This window comes from Hippocampus bargibanti, linkage group LG01 (assembly GCF_051943395.1).
Source record: "Hippocampus bargibanti isolate YZ-2025 linkage group LG01, ASM5194339v1, whole genome shotgun sequence".
In the NCBI taxonomy this organism is placed as follows: Eukaryota; Metazoa; Chordata; class Actinopteri; order Syngnathiformes; family Syngnathidae; genus Hippocampus; species Hippocampus bargibanti.
The window spans coordinates 1275247-1291362 of NC_142734.1; the positions used below are offsets into that span (position 1 = coordinate 1275247).

A 16116-nucleotide genomic window follows, 5' to 3' on the forward strand; every position below is an offset into this window, starting at 1 on the left:
AGGTAGGGTGCATGCGATTTCCGATATGGGTGTTGCACATTGCAATATCAATGTTATGTTTTTCAAAATGTATTGTACATAGTGTAAAAATATATCTTACCTGTCAATGTATGTTTTCCCGGTATTTTTTTTCCATGATTTTGAATTGTGTACGCCGTATAACAACTTTAATACGATTAAAAAAAACGATTCTAATAAAACCGATCTTGTTTTCCCCATTTCGGCTGTGTTCCGGATCGTCATTGTCACTGGTAGTAATACTCGATCATATGTATATATTTTTGTCGATTATGAAAGTCACTTTCATAATCGACCGTATGCAGCGATAAAAATATATGAATATATGAATATGAAAGTGACGTTCATAATCGACGCCACATTATACTTTCTGAAATCATATTGTGCGCATGCGCGGTAAACTGCATTTCCGCTCGTGTTAGCGATTTGTTTTTAGTATAAAATTGAAATAAACCATGAAATACATCGTCATGAGAATATATTTAAAAAAAAATCATGATTTCATTCTTAAATCTACTTTGTGTGAAAAGCAGTTTGTTCTTCGAGGACACTGGAGACATCTGACGAACACGCTGGAAAAAAAAGGTTGTCCAATTCTTATCACTGTCCACTAGGTGACGCCACAGCCCATTTTAACACAGCTGCAAATGGAACGTGATTAAAGTCATGTTTAAAATTAATAAGAATGCAATAATGGCGTGTTTTGCTGTGACAACAAATACTCTATAAGGCACTTCATGACGAGTTTATGCAGATGTAATTACAGTAGTCCCTTGCTACTTCGTGGTTTGATTATCTCGGCCCTTGAAACATCGCACTTTTTTTTTCGAACCTAAAAAAGGCCGCAAATGGCAGCGATGGCAGGTCACTTTACGGTCACAGGTTAAGTTTTTCTGTGGGTGAGCAACGGCAGCCACACGCGCCAGCGTTCACTCAACCTGGAAGTAAATATAAACTTAGCTAGCCAGCTAGTAGATATCCAACAGATGGCTTGCTAGATAGCTAGCCACCTAGATAGCTATATAGCTAGCTAGCTAGTTAGCTAATACACTGAATGTCCCTAAAATACTACTAGCCAGCTAGTATCTAACCCCTCCTCCTGCTGCATGTGTCTGCAATTCCCCCCTCCCTCCTCTACCACGGATATTGACCAATCACGTGTGGCTTTAACCGAAGACTGGGGGCGGGGAAAAAAGTCGGCTCCCATTTCCGGCTCCTTTTTAGGAGCCGGCTCTCTTCGTTCACTTCAGAGATCCTGCTCGTTCGCGAACGACACATCCCTAATGGACACAGGGGGGATGTTTTGACATTGGATTATTAGCAGGGTCGAGCAACGATGAGGCGCACCGGTACATTAGACCGACCAACCTTCACTTTACCCCTTTTCTAATAGAAGAAGACGTTTCGTTTCCCCACAATCGTCGCGAGTCTACTACGATGAACTCGGCCGAGCAGACGGTAACGTGGCTCATTACTCTCGGGGTGCTGGAGTCCCCCAAGAAGAGCATCTGTGATCCGGAGGCTTTCCTCCGGACGTCTCTCCAGGACGGGGTCGTACTGTGCAAGCTGCTGGAGCGACTGAGACCCGGGACGACGGACAAAGTATGTGGTTAGAAAATACTAACTGGAGCATTCTTTTTTTAATATCGCAAAGATTCGATATAGATAACAATGAACACGAGCAGAATAATAATAGTTTTCGGGGCAAACTGGCTTTGTATTCAACGAATGATCTGTAAATTACATACCAGAACTAAATTGTGTTAAAAAGATCCCACGTGTGTATTTCAAAGTAAATGTGACTTATTGCAACAGCCGCTTTTGTCGGCAATTCTTATCTACCGAAGCTGATCATTCGTAGCCAACCAATACATTGTGATTATCGCCGTTGTGTTTAGTAAATAAATAACACAAAAGCCGCGGTGAGACGAAATAAATCATAGTCTTCATCCTTAGTTTGAAAATCCAAACGGAATTTCAACTCGTCACTGATGCTAGTTCTCAACACAGCACAACAAACCGCACTTGAAATAAACGTTATTTCCGCGTAGTTAAACATTGCTTGTTTTTTTTCGCAGTTGCTCGAGTTGTGTGTTTTTTCCCCAAGAAATTTACGCTACATTCTGCTCTAATTGGTCGACTTCTTTTGTGTAGTTTATTCAGGAACCGAAGACTGACAGCGAGTATCAAGTCAACATTTGCGAATTTATCAAATGCATCGGGGCTTTCGGCGTGGAGGTGGGTCATTCAATTCACGTTTTTATTCGTATAATAAAGTAATATTTCTGTGCTATTTATACTTTCCACCGTTTTAAAATATCGATATTCAGGTGTGCTGCCATGCTCTTGTAACATTGGACTGTTACAGGTGACACTATTTGGCAGGAAAGGTCACATAAACAAGGAACTGAGCCATTGAATGTACTCGAACCGTGTAACGTGAATATGAAATGCACTGGATAATTGTTTTCAGGGTTTTTGTTGAGTGAAAGGTTCTTACAGAGATACGATCACAACTACCAAGTACAACAAAAGTCAATGTACAACTGTGTAAAAATGTTAAGTTATTGCATACTGCCGGTTCTAGTCATGGGGACTGGCGACATGAATAGTTTAGTTTTAAACTCTGACCTGAGAATTCGTTTGGGAGATGTTTGACATCCATTCTTTACAAATACAGTGATACTTTGGCTTACAAACTTAATTAGTTCCCAGACAGATTGTGTAAGGCGAAAAGTGTGTATCCCCAAAAATAATTTCCCATAGGAAACCATTAAAATGAGAATAATCTGTTCCCAGGTCCCCATAATACATAATTTTCTAATTTTCTAAGCCTTAAAACTACACAATCTACCTTATTTTATGGGTAATAAATGTGCTATGGTATTATAATTAAAGAAATAAAATGTACTGATTAATAAAGTCATTTTATTGACCTTTGTGATGGTCGTTGATGGCTTGATGGAATGGAGTGGGCGGTTCCCTCAGCATTAAATAATTGATGAGGAACGTAGCCTTCTTCTTTCACCATCTTGAGGAATGATCTTGTAGGTGCTTTCTCTATGATAATTTTATCTAGTTCCTCATCAATTGTGTTCTGTTTAACTGGGTTGATAACTTTTTGCATCAAATGTACAGATGGCTTGTGCGGGTTGTTTGTGGAGCCTGATTGATGGGATATTTTAACCTTGCGGTCTACACTCTGCCTTTGAACTATCAAAGTTGAAACTCTCTCACTGTCGTCTGCCTGTCTCTTTAATGTTTAAATCACCTCCCTTCACTGCTGCGTTCTTGACCAATCGCGTGGCTTTAACCGAAGACTGGGGGCAGGGAATAGATGACAAAACAGTCGGCTGCCATTTTGTTATTAGAAGAACGAGCTCGTTACTGAAAGAAGTGTACGTGTACGAACAAAGTTTGTACGCCAAGGTAAAATTTTCAGAAAATTAACATTCGTAAACCGAACAGTTCGTAAACCGAGGTATCACTGTACTACAATATAAAATGCTTTAATTAGAGTTTAGATTTTAATGTAAGACCACATCTAATGGTGTTTTCAGACCTCCAAAACACACACAGGTTATTAACGTTTGTGGAATCTGGAGTCACAATGAAAAAAGATAAATTGCACAGCACAAGGGTCCATTGTTGACGTCCATATTGTCAGAAACCGCATGGAGAGCGTACTATGAGGGTGGGGTGAGGTTGACTTGTGTGAAGAACAAAAGATGGAAGGGGAGAGTAGGACGCTGATGTCATGCAGCGAGTGGATTCTCCAATCAGGTTGATTAAAAGTCAACCGTGACGCTGGACGTCACGGCCTCCATTAGTGGCAGCCGGTCTGACATCAGAATGCTAATTCAGACTATTCTGCCTATCTTTTCATTCGTGGAGTACTTCTAAATCTGATGGGGCTTCACTGATTTCATCAGAAACCACGTTTTGACCCTTAACTAAATTACACTACATGTATATGCATGTTATCGCTAATGCGGATAGATCTCTGGCTAATCGCAGCTACCTTTTACATTATCAATCAATCAATCAATCATATTGAATCACATAGAATATTGAATCAATATTGTGTGACTGGATTAGCGTTACTGAGCTAATGGGAATGTTTGTTAAATTTATACTAGTACCCTGTATAATAATGGCGACTCCTTGTTATGTGTTGCCATACTCCCAATGCGGTACTGCAGTACGTAATTAATTACAGCCCAAAGTGGGCGATGGTTAATTAAATTAATGTTAATTAGAGAGGTGACATGTTATTACAGTGATTGCGTCTATCTACAGTGATACCTCGGTTTACGAAGCCCTTGGTTTACGAACTTTTCGGTTTACGAATGTTAAAATTATGACAATTTTACCTTGGTTTACGAATGTAACAACAAAATGGCAGCCGACTGTCGTTGTCCTCTAAAATTATGACAATTTTACCTTGCCTCAGTTTCAACTTTACAGAGTGTAGACTGCAAAGTTAAAATTCCCGTCAATCAGGCTCCACAAATTACCCGCACAAGCCATCTGTACACTTGATGCAAAAAGCTATCAACCCAGCTAAACACAACACAATTGATGAAGAACTAGATAAAATGATCACAGAGAAAGCACCTACAAGGGATCATTCCTCAAGATGGTGAAAGAAGGCTGTGTTCCGTGTTTAATACTGATTAAACCGACCACTCCATTCCATCCAGCCATCAATGACCATCACAAAGGTAAATAAAATGCCTTTATTATATAGTACAGTTAATTTCTTTAATTATATATACCATAGCACATTTATTATACATAAAATAACGTATTTTGTGTCGTGTTAAGGCTTAGAAATTTAGAAAAATATGTTTTATGGGGACCTGGGAACGGATTATTCTCATTGTAATGGTTTCCTATGTGAAATTAATTTTTGGGATACACACTTTTCGCCTTACACACTCTGTCTGGGAACCAATTAAGTTCGTAAGACAAGGTATCACTGTACTCATAATTACTTACAACCCAAAGTGGACCATAGCTAATTAAAGTAATGTTAATTAGAGAAGTGACATGTTATTACAGCGATTGCGTCTATCTACTCGGTTAGCCAGCGAGAGTATATTCATTCATGAATCACTGAGTACTGCATTGGATTTATTTGAACAAATTGATATTAGATGCTTAATATTCTACACCAGCCATCTGTAATTCACCTTGAAATGCTCCAATCCTAGTTTTTTTTCCTCACAAGATTAGGCACTTTAGAGGTATTTTGGTAATGGAGAGATTATCAGGGGGGGAGCTCAGATTTTCAGTAATCCCACCTCAGACTGGAGACGAAGGCTATTGTACGCCCCGACTTCAACAGAAAGACGTGTCATCATACTGCAGTTCCGTGTTATTATCCATTTTATCGCACGATTGTGCATCTTAACTCATTCACTGCCATTCACTAATTTATTTAGGAATTGGAAAATATGACGGAAAGCACCATTCCTGAATTTTTATTTTTTTTGTCGTTCTTGGGTGCTGATAAAGCGCTGGCCATGGCCTCTGGCAATGTTTTTTTTTTATTTTCCGCAAGGGGCAGCATTTCCTCTTTTTTCCATGTTAGCACTTTGTTTTAACTGCAGCTATTGTTAAAGCGTGAAATACACCAATGTATGTATGTACCATGTATTGCATTGTATTTCGTATAGCCGCCCTCATTTTAAACTCATAACTCCAGATTCATATAATTTAGGACTTAACTCTTTTTTTATGATGAAAGAAGTGAGTCCAAGGTTTCTAATGCTGTATTGACTATCTGTCTAGCTAGCTATCTAGATAGCTAGCTATTTGCTTTCTATTAGCTAACTAACTAGCTGGTTATCTAGCTAGCTATCTAACTAACTAGCTGGCTGGCTAGCTATCTATTTGCTGTCTATTAGCTATCTAACTATCTAGCTAGATATATATATGCTGTCTATTAGCTATCTAGCTAGCTATCTATTTGTTGTCTATTAGCTATCTGACTAATTCTCTGGTTATCTCGCTAGCTATCTATTTGCTATCTGTCGAGCTAGCTATCCAGATAGCTAGATATTAACTAGCTATTAGCTATCTATTATTAATTATATTATTATTAATAATATTAATATTAAAAGGACTCCCGGCACAACCGTCCAGTGTCGGGTCATTGTTTGTTTCACCTTGTCAGGTTTGTTTCGTGTTGTCATGTTTTATTCATGGTTTTGTTTACTACTTTGGACCTTTTTGTTCTGATGACTTTGTTGTTTGAGATTCCAAGGTTTCTTGCGTTACATTGAATGTTTATGTAGTCCTGAAACACACTCATCCGTGGGTCCTGGAATTTGAGTGAGAATGACAAAAACCCTGGCACTGGAGTGGCCACATTTTTACACATCTTGCAGTGAATGAGTTAATATTGTCATGATGTTGCATGTAATCAATCCTTTGAAACTTTTCAGCCTTTTGAGGTCGACGACCTTCTTCAGGAGCCGCACTTCACTAAAGTCGTAAACTGCTTGGTTGCACTGAACAAAGCCACTGATGGTAACAATATTTTACCACAAATATGAATTGTATTTGAATCATATTTTGTGATTTTTAACTGACTCATTGGTTGTGCAGATTCAGGCGTTTCTGATTCGGTGCCTTACGGCGCCGCCACTTTGAGGATTCAATCGTTTGATTCTGCAAAGAGTCAAAGTCGTTCCTCCGCACAGCAGCCATCTCAGTATCACAGCCTTGTAAGTTTTCATGGAAAAGGAAGTAATTACAGTGATACCTCGGTTTACGAACCCCTTGACTTACAAACTTTTCGGTTTACGAACGTTACATTTATGAACATTTTACCTTGGCATACGAACTTTACCTTGCTATACGAACGTTTTTCGTACACGGAGCTGCCTCAATGAGTGATGTGCTGTTCGCGAACGAGCGTTATCACAACAAAATGGCAGCCGACTGTTTTTGTCCTCTAGTCCCCGCCCCCAGTCTTCGGTTAAAGCCACGTGATTGGTCAAGAACACAGCAGTGAGGGGGGTGGTTTAAACATTAAATAGACAGGCAGACGACAGTGAGAGAGTTTCAACTTTGATAGTTCAAAGTCAGAGTGTAGACTGCAAGGTTAAAATATCCCATCAATCAGGCTCCACAAACAACCCGCACAAGCCATCTGTACACTTGATGCAAAAAGCTATCAACCCAGCTAAACAGAACACAATTGATGAGGAGCTAGATAAAATTATAACAGAGAAAGCACCTAGGGATCAAGGCATCAACAACTATCACAAAAGTAAATAAAACGACTTTATTGTACCGTACCGTTTATTTCTTTAATTATAATACCATAGCACATTTATTATACATAAAATAAGGTATATTTTGTGTAGTTTTAAGGCTGTGAATGACTTAAAATTATGTTTTATGGGGATCTGGGAACGGATTATTCTCATTTTAATGGTTTCCTATGGGAAATTAATTTTTGGAATACACACTTTTGACCTTACACACTGTCTGGGAACCAATTAACTTCGTAAGCCAAGGTATCACTATATCGCTCACCTAATAGCAATAACAAATAAAGATGATTTCACATTCCGTTTTTAGATTAAATTAGATTAGATTATCCTTTATTCGTCTCACAGTGGAGACGTTTTCCACTGCGTTTAATGCCTGTGAATTATTATTTTTTTTGGTCGCAGGACATGTCTGAGGGCAGCGGGTGCGGCCATTTTCTTTTCAAGGCACGCTTCCCTTTCCAGCAGACAAACGAGGACGAACTTTCTTTCTCCAAGGGCGACATTATTAATGTGAGCAGGCAGGAGGAAGGAGGCTGGTGGGAAGGTTCGCTCAATGGCAAGACTGGCTGGTTCCCCAGTAACTACGTGCGGGAACTGAAAGCAAGCGGTGGGTGGCAGCTATGTCAACACACTTTTATTATGTCTGTCTAAGCTCTCAGTCGTACAGGAGTGGTCCATCGATGAAAAGGTTTCTTCAGCCGTCACCTGTACAAATTTGAAGGTGTCGGATGTTTCGCTTCTTATCCAAGAGGCTTCGTCAGCAAACTAAAATCGTTTGCTGGTAGTTTTGACCAATCATAGCAGAGTCCGGCACCGCCACGTCTGGACAGTAGGGATACATATAGGGCCAAAACTACCAGCAAAGCTGACGAAGCCTCTTGGATAAGAAGTGAAACGTCCGACACTTTCAAAGAAGTCCAGATGACGGCTGAAGAAACCTTCTCAACATACTTTTATCTCATATGCAGATGTCCAAAGCAGTCAATGCTCAAACAGACACATTCTCAAGCTAAATGTTGGAAATTGCGTTTATTTTTATGGACTGTATTTTAAGGCGCACCTAAAAGAAAAGATTTTTTTCAAAAACTGGCCATGCGTCTTATAATGCGGTGCGCCTTGTGAATGGAAAACATTTTAAAATGTCATTCATTGAAGGTGCCCCTTATAATGCGGTGCGCCTTATGCACGGAAAACGTTTTAAAATGTCATTCATTGAAGGTGCCCCTTATAATGCGGTGCGCCTTATGTCTGGAAAAGGTTTTTAAATATGTCATTTGTTTAAGATGCGCCTTATATTCCAGAAAATACAGTTTTTATTTTTGGCTGAGGAAGAGGAGGGGAGCAGTAAGGAAAGGAAGGAAACTAGACCGCAAAAACAAAGACAGGAAGTTCCACAGATGATGAATGGAGAAGGAACATCCTGAATATTCCGTGTAGAGAACATCAACTTTGATTGTTCCATATTGATCTGACGGAACATCGGTTGCACATTCATGCCATTATTTAACATTGACGGGCATGAAACGGTAAACCCCCTAAAAAAGCTACAAAGGATTAGATTGTAAATGTTGATACTATGCTCAATATGCTTTTTGTTCTTATCATTATCTCCCTTTTTTTGTCACTGCGCAGACAAGCCATTAGACAAACCAAAGTCCGGGACGCTGAGAAGCCCCTCAAAAGGTTTCGACACGTCTATCATCAGCAAGACCTACTACAATGTGGTTAGTGTTACAGAAACACAGAGCTGCAAATTCAAATAGATAGGCAGACGGCAGAGAGAGAGAGTATGAAAATGGAGAGAAAACACGGTGAAATCTGGACTCGTTTCAACTTTATTGATAGTTCAAAGGCAGAGTGTAGACTGTAAGGTTAAAATATGCCATAAATCAGACACCACAAATAACCAGCACAAGCCATTTGTACACTTGATGCAAAAAGCTATCAACCCAGCTAAACAGAACACAATTGATGAAGAACTAGGTAAAATTATGGCAGAGAAAGCACAGCAACTTAACTCGGATATCGTCAAGAGGCAACCTGGAAGTTCGTCATCCATTAATGATTTCAAGGCTAGCCACGGATGCTTCGAGAACTTTAAGTGTCGTACAGGGATTTATAGTGTCATTCGTCAAAGCTGCCAAAGCTTACATGGAATCATGCCTCAAGATGGTGGAAGAAGGCTACGTTCCCTAACAAAGTGTTTAATGCTGATGCCACCTATGACCATCACAAAGGTAAATAATACAACTTTATTATACTGTACAGTTTATTTCTTTAATTATAATACCATAGCACATTTATTATACATAGAATAAGGTATATTTTGTGTAGTTTTAAGGCTTAGAATATTAGTAAGTAGAACATTGTTTTATGGCGACCTGGGAACGCATTATTCACATTTTAATGGTTTCCTATGGGGAATTAATTTTTGGGATACACACTTTTCGCCTTACACACTCTCTCTGGGAACCAATTGAGTTCGTACACTTTTTTTTTACACACACCACTTTAATTCATTTTTATTGGTGTTTGCATTTGACTAAAAATATCATACTTCGTGTTTTGGGTATTTTAGATGCTATAACACGTTTTTCTGATATCAGGAAACAAAAAAAATGGTGTCGGTTGTCCTTTAATACAATTTCCACATATGGCTCACACTCTGCACATAATCGTAGCTTTGTATGTATATCTTATTTTAGTGATGACCTGTCTTATGATTTTGTAAAGAGTTACAATCCATATTTTTGTTCAATGCATGTGTATGTGTGTGTGTGTATATGGCCACGTGTGCAGTAATGTAGGTTATTTCTTCCGTTCCATTGGTTTGTGGGACAGCGTCGCCTCGGGTGAGGCGCTCTTCTCGCTCTGTGCGGGTGTTTTAATTAATAATTAATAAGCTGCCATAGTCAGCCTATCTGCTGGATCTAAGTGCCTTTCAAAACTCTCAAGGTCACTTTACAGTCACAGGATCGTTTTTTCTGCGGGTGAGAAGCGGCAGCCACATGCCAGCGTTCACTCAACCCGGAAGTAACTCAAATAGATGGAAAGCTTGCTAATAGATAGCCAGCTAGACAGTTAGCTAATTATCTCGACAGCCATATAGCTAATAAATAGCCAGCTACATAGCTAGCTAGCTAGACGGATAGCTAATAGATAGCCAGCCAGGTAGCTAGCTACTAGATAGAAAATGGATATCAAATAGCTAGCTAGATAGCTAGACAGATAGCAAAATGATAGCCAGCTACGTAGCTAGCAAATTGATAGCAAATAGCTAGAACTAGCTAGCTAGCAAATGGATAGCAAATAGCTAGGTAGCTAGCAAATTGATAGCAAATAGCTAGAACTAGCTAGCTAGCAAATGGATAGCAAATAGCTAGGTAGCTAGCTAGATAGCAAATCGATAGCCAGCTAACTAGCCCGACAGCCATATAGCTAATAAATGGCCAACTACATAGCTATCTAGCTAGACAGAAAGCTAATAGATAGCAAATAGATAAGCAGCCAGGTAGCTAGCTAATAGATAGAAAACGGATATCAAATAGATAGCTAGCTAGGTAGCTAGACAGTTAGCTAATATAATGCAAATAGATAGCAAAAGGATAGCCAGCTAGGTAGCTAGCAAATGGATAGCAAATAGCTAGGTAGCTAGCTAGATATCAAATCGATAGCCAGCTAGCTAGATAGCAAATAGATAGCAAATGTAACTTTTTTTCTCTGATGAAAGAAGAGATTCTAAGGTTTCTAACACTGCATTGAATGTTTATGTCGTCCTAAAACTCAATATTCTGTGGGTCCTGGAATTTGAGTGACAATGACAAAAACCCTGGCACCAGAGTAGCCACATTTTGGCACATAGTCTGGCAGTGAATGAGTTAAAAGGAAGAAGTGCTGAGATGCTTTTAACTTTTATTGTCTTGTTATTGTCTACAATGGTGACATGTTGTGTTTTTTTAAGGTCCTCCAGAACATTCTGGAAGCAGAAAGGGATTATTCAAGGGAATTGCAAAGTCTTTTGGGATGCTACCTGCGCTCCCTCCAGCCCACAGACAGGTTAAAACCAACTTTTTGACATATTTTCCCCAAGAATATGAAGTACAGTAAAACATATTTGCAATACACGATTGAATATGTCTAAAACTGATTGGAAAGAGAACTTTGAAGTACTGTATTAATGAATCCGACTTGATTCTCTGCAGGCTGAGTGATGCGGACATCAGCCACATTCAAGGAAATCTGGAAGAGATTTTAACCTTTCAGCAGATGCTGGTTCAGTCTTTGGAGGAGCACACAAAGTTAGTAGCCACGTCTGTTTTTGTCTACTAAGGATGAACAAAATGATGCCTAGCCTCGCTGCTAGTTTCGAAGTCGTTGTCCTGTGTGTCCTAAGTTCAATGATACATTTAAAGGACAACCGACGTCACTTTTTTGTCTCTTAACTGACATCAGAAAAACGTTTTATAGCATCTAAAATACCCAAAACACACATTTTTATTCAAATGCAAAACAACAATAAAAATGACAAAGTGTCCAAAATCTGCCAAAAATTGAGCTGCCAATTGGGCATTTTCAGAAAGTCCCGCCCCCAGTTCGTGACGTCACGCCAAGACGTCTTGCATTGCTGGAGAATCAAAACAATGGCTTCAGATTCGGAGATTATGCTTTCTTGTTACACATCCAGTTATGAATATGATTCAAATAGTTCTGAAGAGGAAAGCATACATGTTTGCAATCAATTAAAGAATTTATTTCTGCCATTTTGAGGCAACATTGGGGGGAAATCTGTCACCCAAAAAAGAGGCACAAAATGGCGACCTCCCGTGGCCACCTCCGTTTCCACAGGCTGATAAATTCCTTATATGGCGCTTGGACGCCCTCTTCTGGCGGCTTATTGATGCAACACGAGGTCCTCAGACCAAACAAGTACAGCAAAATACATTGACGTGATGGAAGGACCGCTCGAATGCGTCTTTTTTTACGGTCAGGGGCGTTCCTTTAGTGACGTCACATACGGACTCGTCACCAACTCAAAAACAAGACTTCCTGAATATTCAGCGCGAGTCTTAAAAGGTAAAATATCGCTATATGCCGTAGAATTTTTACGCTCAGTTTAAGTCATTTAAAGTGATTTTACAAATTATGGACACAACTTGTCCGGAGGCGTAGGTTGTCCTTGAAACTTAAAGCACATAATCAATGCTAAAGTCACTAAAACCAACAATAAACATTAAATTAAATCATGGCTGCCGCTGCTTACCCACAGAAAAAAAAATCCTGTGACTGTAAAGTGACCTTGAGAGTTTTGAAAGGCGCTTAGAAATCAAATGTATTATTATTATTGTGATTATGATCATCTCTGGCATTTCTTGTGTTGTACTGTTTTTTTAAGGCTTCCAGAACGTCAGCAGAAGATAGGTGGCTTCTTTCTGAGTCTATTCGCCCAGATGAAGGATCTTTATGTGACTTACTGCTCCAACCATCCATCTGCTGTCAGTGTGCTCACTCAGCAAAGGTCAGGAAGACCCCCCCCCCCCCTCCTCCTTCGCTATTACAAGTCGATGGGCATTTTTCTCAACGCGTTCCGGAAAGATCCTCAAGAACCGCAAGAAAACGTGTCTCGGTTGGCTGTTTTTGCAGTGAGGAGCTTGGTGAGTACATGGAATCGAAGGGGGCATCTAGTCCAGGGATTCTGACACTGACCACCAGTCTGAGTAAACCCTTCACTCGACTCGAGCGATATCCAACCTTGCTCAAGGAAATGGACAGACACATGGAGGTACAGTATTGGTTTTTCCTGGAATTAACTCATTCACTGCCATTCCCGAATGTATCCGGGAATTGAAAATATGACGTAGAGCGCACGCCATTCCCGAATGTGTTCGAGTTTAGGTTTTTCATGCTTGGGTGCTGATAAAGCACTGGTCATGGCCTCTGGCTGTTTTTTTTTTCCTTCCACAAGGGGGCAGTATTTAACTTTTGTCCAGCTTCAGCTGTTGTTAAAGCGCTATATAGACCAATATGTATGTATTGCATTGTATTTTGGACAGGCGCCCTCATTTCAATCTCGTATAACTCCAGACCCATATCATTTAGTAATTAACTCTTTTTTTTTTTTGATGAAAGAACAGAGTCTAAGGTTTCTTACACTGCGTTAAATGTTTATGTAGTCCTAAAAGTCAATATTTTGTGGGTCTTGAAATTTGAGTGACAATGACAACAACCCTGGCACTGGAGTGGAGACATTTTTTGCATGTCTGGCAGTGAATGAGTTAATAAAGGCTAATACAATCCAATTCTGGTTGGAGACTTAAACTCATTCACAAATTTATTCGGGAATTGAAATTATGATGTAGGGCTTTTTTTTGATGTTTTTTTTTTTTTTTTTCATGCTTGGGTGCCGATAAAGCACTGATCATGGCCTCTGGCAATGTTTTTGTTGTCTTTTCCACAAGGGGGCAGCATTTCTGCTTTGTTCCAGCTTCAGCTGTTGCTAAAGCGCTATATAAACCAATATATATGTATTGTGTTGTAGTTTTGGGCAGGCGCCCTCATTTCAAGCTCATATAACTCCAGACCCATATCATTTAGGAAATAACTGTTTTCTTCGGATAGAAGAATGTTGATATCGTCTTGAAACTCAATATTCTGTGAGTCCTGGAATTCAAGTGACAATGACAATAACCCTGGCACTAGAGTGGACACATTTTTTTTCACATCGTCTGGCAATGAATGAGTTAACCACCAACCTGTTTGTTGTTGTTCTCCTCAGGACCAGCACCCCGACAGAGTTGACCTCCAAGCTTGCATGGCATCATTTCAAAGCCTCGCTGTAAGACTATCGCACGTGGCCATCGGTCTGCTCATATACAGTAATACCTCGGTTTACGAACCCCTTGGATTACGAACTTTTCGGTTTACGAACGTTAAATTTATGACAATTTTACCTTGGCATACAAACTATTTTTCGGGATGCACACGGAGCGCCACAATGAGTGATGTGTCGTTCGTGAACGAGCCTGTTCTCCTAATAAGAAAACGGCAGCCGACTGTTTTTGTCCTCTATTCCCCGCCCCTAGTCTTCGGTTAAAGCCATGTGATTTGTCACAAAACAGTGACATTTGGACTCGTTTCAACTTTGATAGTTCAAAGGCAGAGTATAGACTGCAAGGTTAAAATTCCCATTAATCAGGCTCCATAAATAACCCGCACAAGCCATCTGTACACTGGACGCAAAAAGCTATTAACCCAGCTAAACAGAACACAATTGATGAGGAACAAGGTAAAATTATGGCAGAGAAAGCACCTACAAGGATGGTGAAAGAAAAAGGCTACATTCCTCATCATGCATTTAATGCTGATGAAAGCGGCCACTCCATTCCATCAAGCCATCAACGACCATCACAAAGGTAAATAAAACGACTTTATTATACAGTACAGTTTATTTATTTAAGTATAATACCACAGCACATTTATTATACATACAATAAGGTTTATTTTGTGTAGTAAAGCTTAGAAAATTAGAAAATTATGTTTTATGGGGACCTGGGAACGGATTATTCTCATTTTAATGGTTTCCTATGGGAAACTCATTTTTGGGATACACACTTTTCGCCTTACACACTCTGTCTGGGATCCATTTAAGTTCGTAAGCCAAGGTATCACTGTCGATCCAACCTGCGAGGTGATTCATGGTGTACCGTCTCCTTTCCTCTTCGTCCAGGCCCATTGCCAGGCAGTGAGGAAGAAGAAGGACTTGGAGTTACAGATTTTAACTGAGCCAATCAGGAACTGGGGAGGGGAGGACATCAAGACCCTCGGTCCCATTCTTCACATGTCCCAGGCTACGGTCCAGTCTCTCAGCAGTCAGGTGAACGAACACCCCCCCTCCCCCCCGACATATTTTGTGGCTGCTATTAGCTAGCCAGCTAGCATTCTATCTATTTGAGTTATTCCGGGTTGAGTGAGTGGTCGTGATTATTCCAGTGTAGCCTTTGCTCGCCTTGGGTGGATTTTACAGGGTGTATTATTATTATTATTATTTATTATTATTATTATTATTATTATACACACTACCGCGACCGCTAGCTGCTATTCGCTAGCTGTTATTTGCTATCCGCTAGCTGTTGTTCGCTATCACTATCACTAGCTGTTATTCGCTATCACTATCACTAGCTGTTATATGCTATCGCTAGCTGTTATTCGCTATCACTAGCTGTTATTCGCTACCTGGCTGGCTGGCTGGCTATCTAGCTATGTATCTGTTGGCTAACGATTGGCCGGCTAGCTCGCTTTCTATCTATTCGAGTTACTTCCGGGTTGCCAGGTGAACGAACCCCCCCCCCCCTGACATATTTTGTGGCTGCTATTAGCTAGCTAACTAACTTTCTATCTATTTGAGTTACTTCCTGGTTGAGTGAACGATGGCGCATGTGGCTGCCGCTGCTCACCCGCAGAAAAACTTATCCTGTGACTGTAAAGTGACCTTGAGAGTTTTGAAAGGCGCTTAGAAATGAAATGTATTATAATTATTATTTTGGCTAGGCGCCGAGCTGCGCCATAGCGAGTGAGTGCCAGAGTGTAAGCGACATTTTGATGTCTTTTAGGAGTCAAGCGAACGCTACGTTGTCCTCTTCCCTCACACTCTGCTCTTCCTCTCTGCAAGCATGAGGATGAGTGGATTCATTTATCAGGTACGGTTCAATGCCGTCTCCCATTTCAAGATTCAATCATAATTCATAAATAATACGTAAAGCGATCATTACGATGATCCGCTTTCAGGATCTTCAAATGTTGAACAAACATTGTG

At 40.1% G+C, this 16116-nt stretch overlaps 1 protein-coding gene across 7 annotated transcripts in view; it reads left to right on the forward strand.

Moving 5' to 3' along the window:
* Window positions 1–1248: 1248 nt before the first annotated feature.
* Window positions 1249–16116, forward strand: part of LOC148902666 (rho guanine nucleotide exchange factor 7-like) — a 20542-nt gene continuing 5674 nt past the window's right edge. For 2 of the 7 annotated variants that reach the window (XR_016118146.1, XM_089019185.1), the window contains exons 1-13: window positions 1249–1620; window positions 2173–2256; window positions 6471–6555; window positions 6634–6752; window positions 7710–7914; window positions 8940–9031; window positions 11269–11363; window positions 11510–11605; window positions 12700–12822; window positions 12948–13086; window positions 14080–14139; window positions 15031–15177; window positions 15914–16000. Coding sequence is in view for 5 of the 7 variants with exons in the window: in XM_089019185.1 (XP_088875311.1) it covers window positions 1456–1620; window positions 2173–2256; window positions 6471–6555; window positions 6634–6752; window positions 7710–7914; window positions 8940–9031; window positions 11269–11363; window positions 11510–11605; window positions 12700–12822; window positions 12948–13086; window positions 14080–14139; window positions 15031–15177; window positions 15914–16000 (1497 nt within the window). In the remaining 2 variants the exon portion in view is untranslated. The remainder of the gene's footprint in view (window positions 1621–2172; window positions 2257–6470; window positions 6556–6633; window positions 6753–7709; window positions 7915–8939; window positions 9032–11268; window positions 11364–11509; window positions 11606–12699; window positions 12823–12947; window positions 13087–14079; window positions 14140–15030; window positions 15178–15913; window positions 16001–16116) is intronic. The other 5 variants (XR_016118154.1, XM_089019103.1, XM_089019274.1 and 2 more) reach the window with 4 other exon arrangements.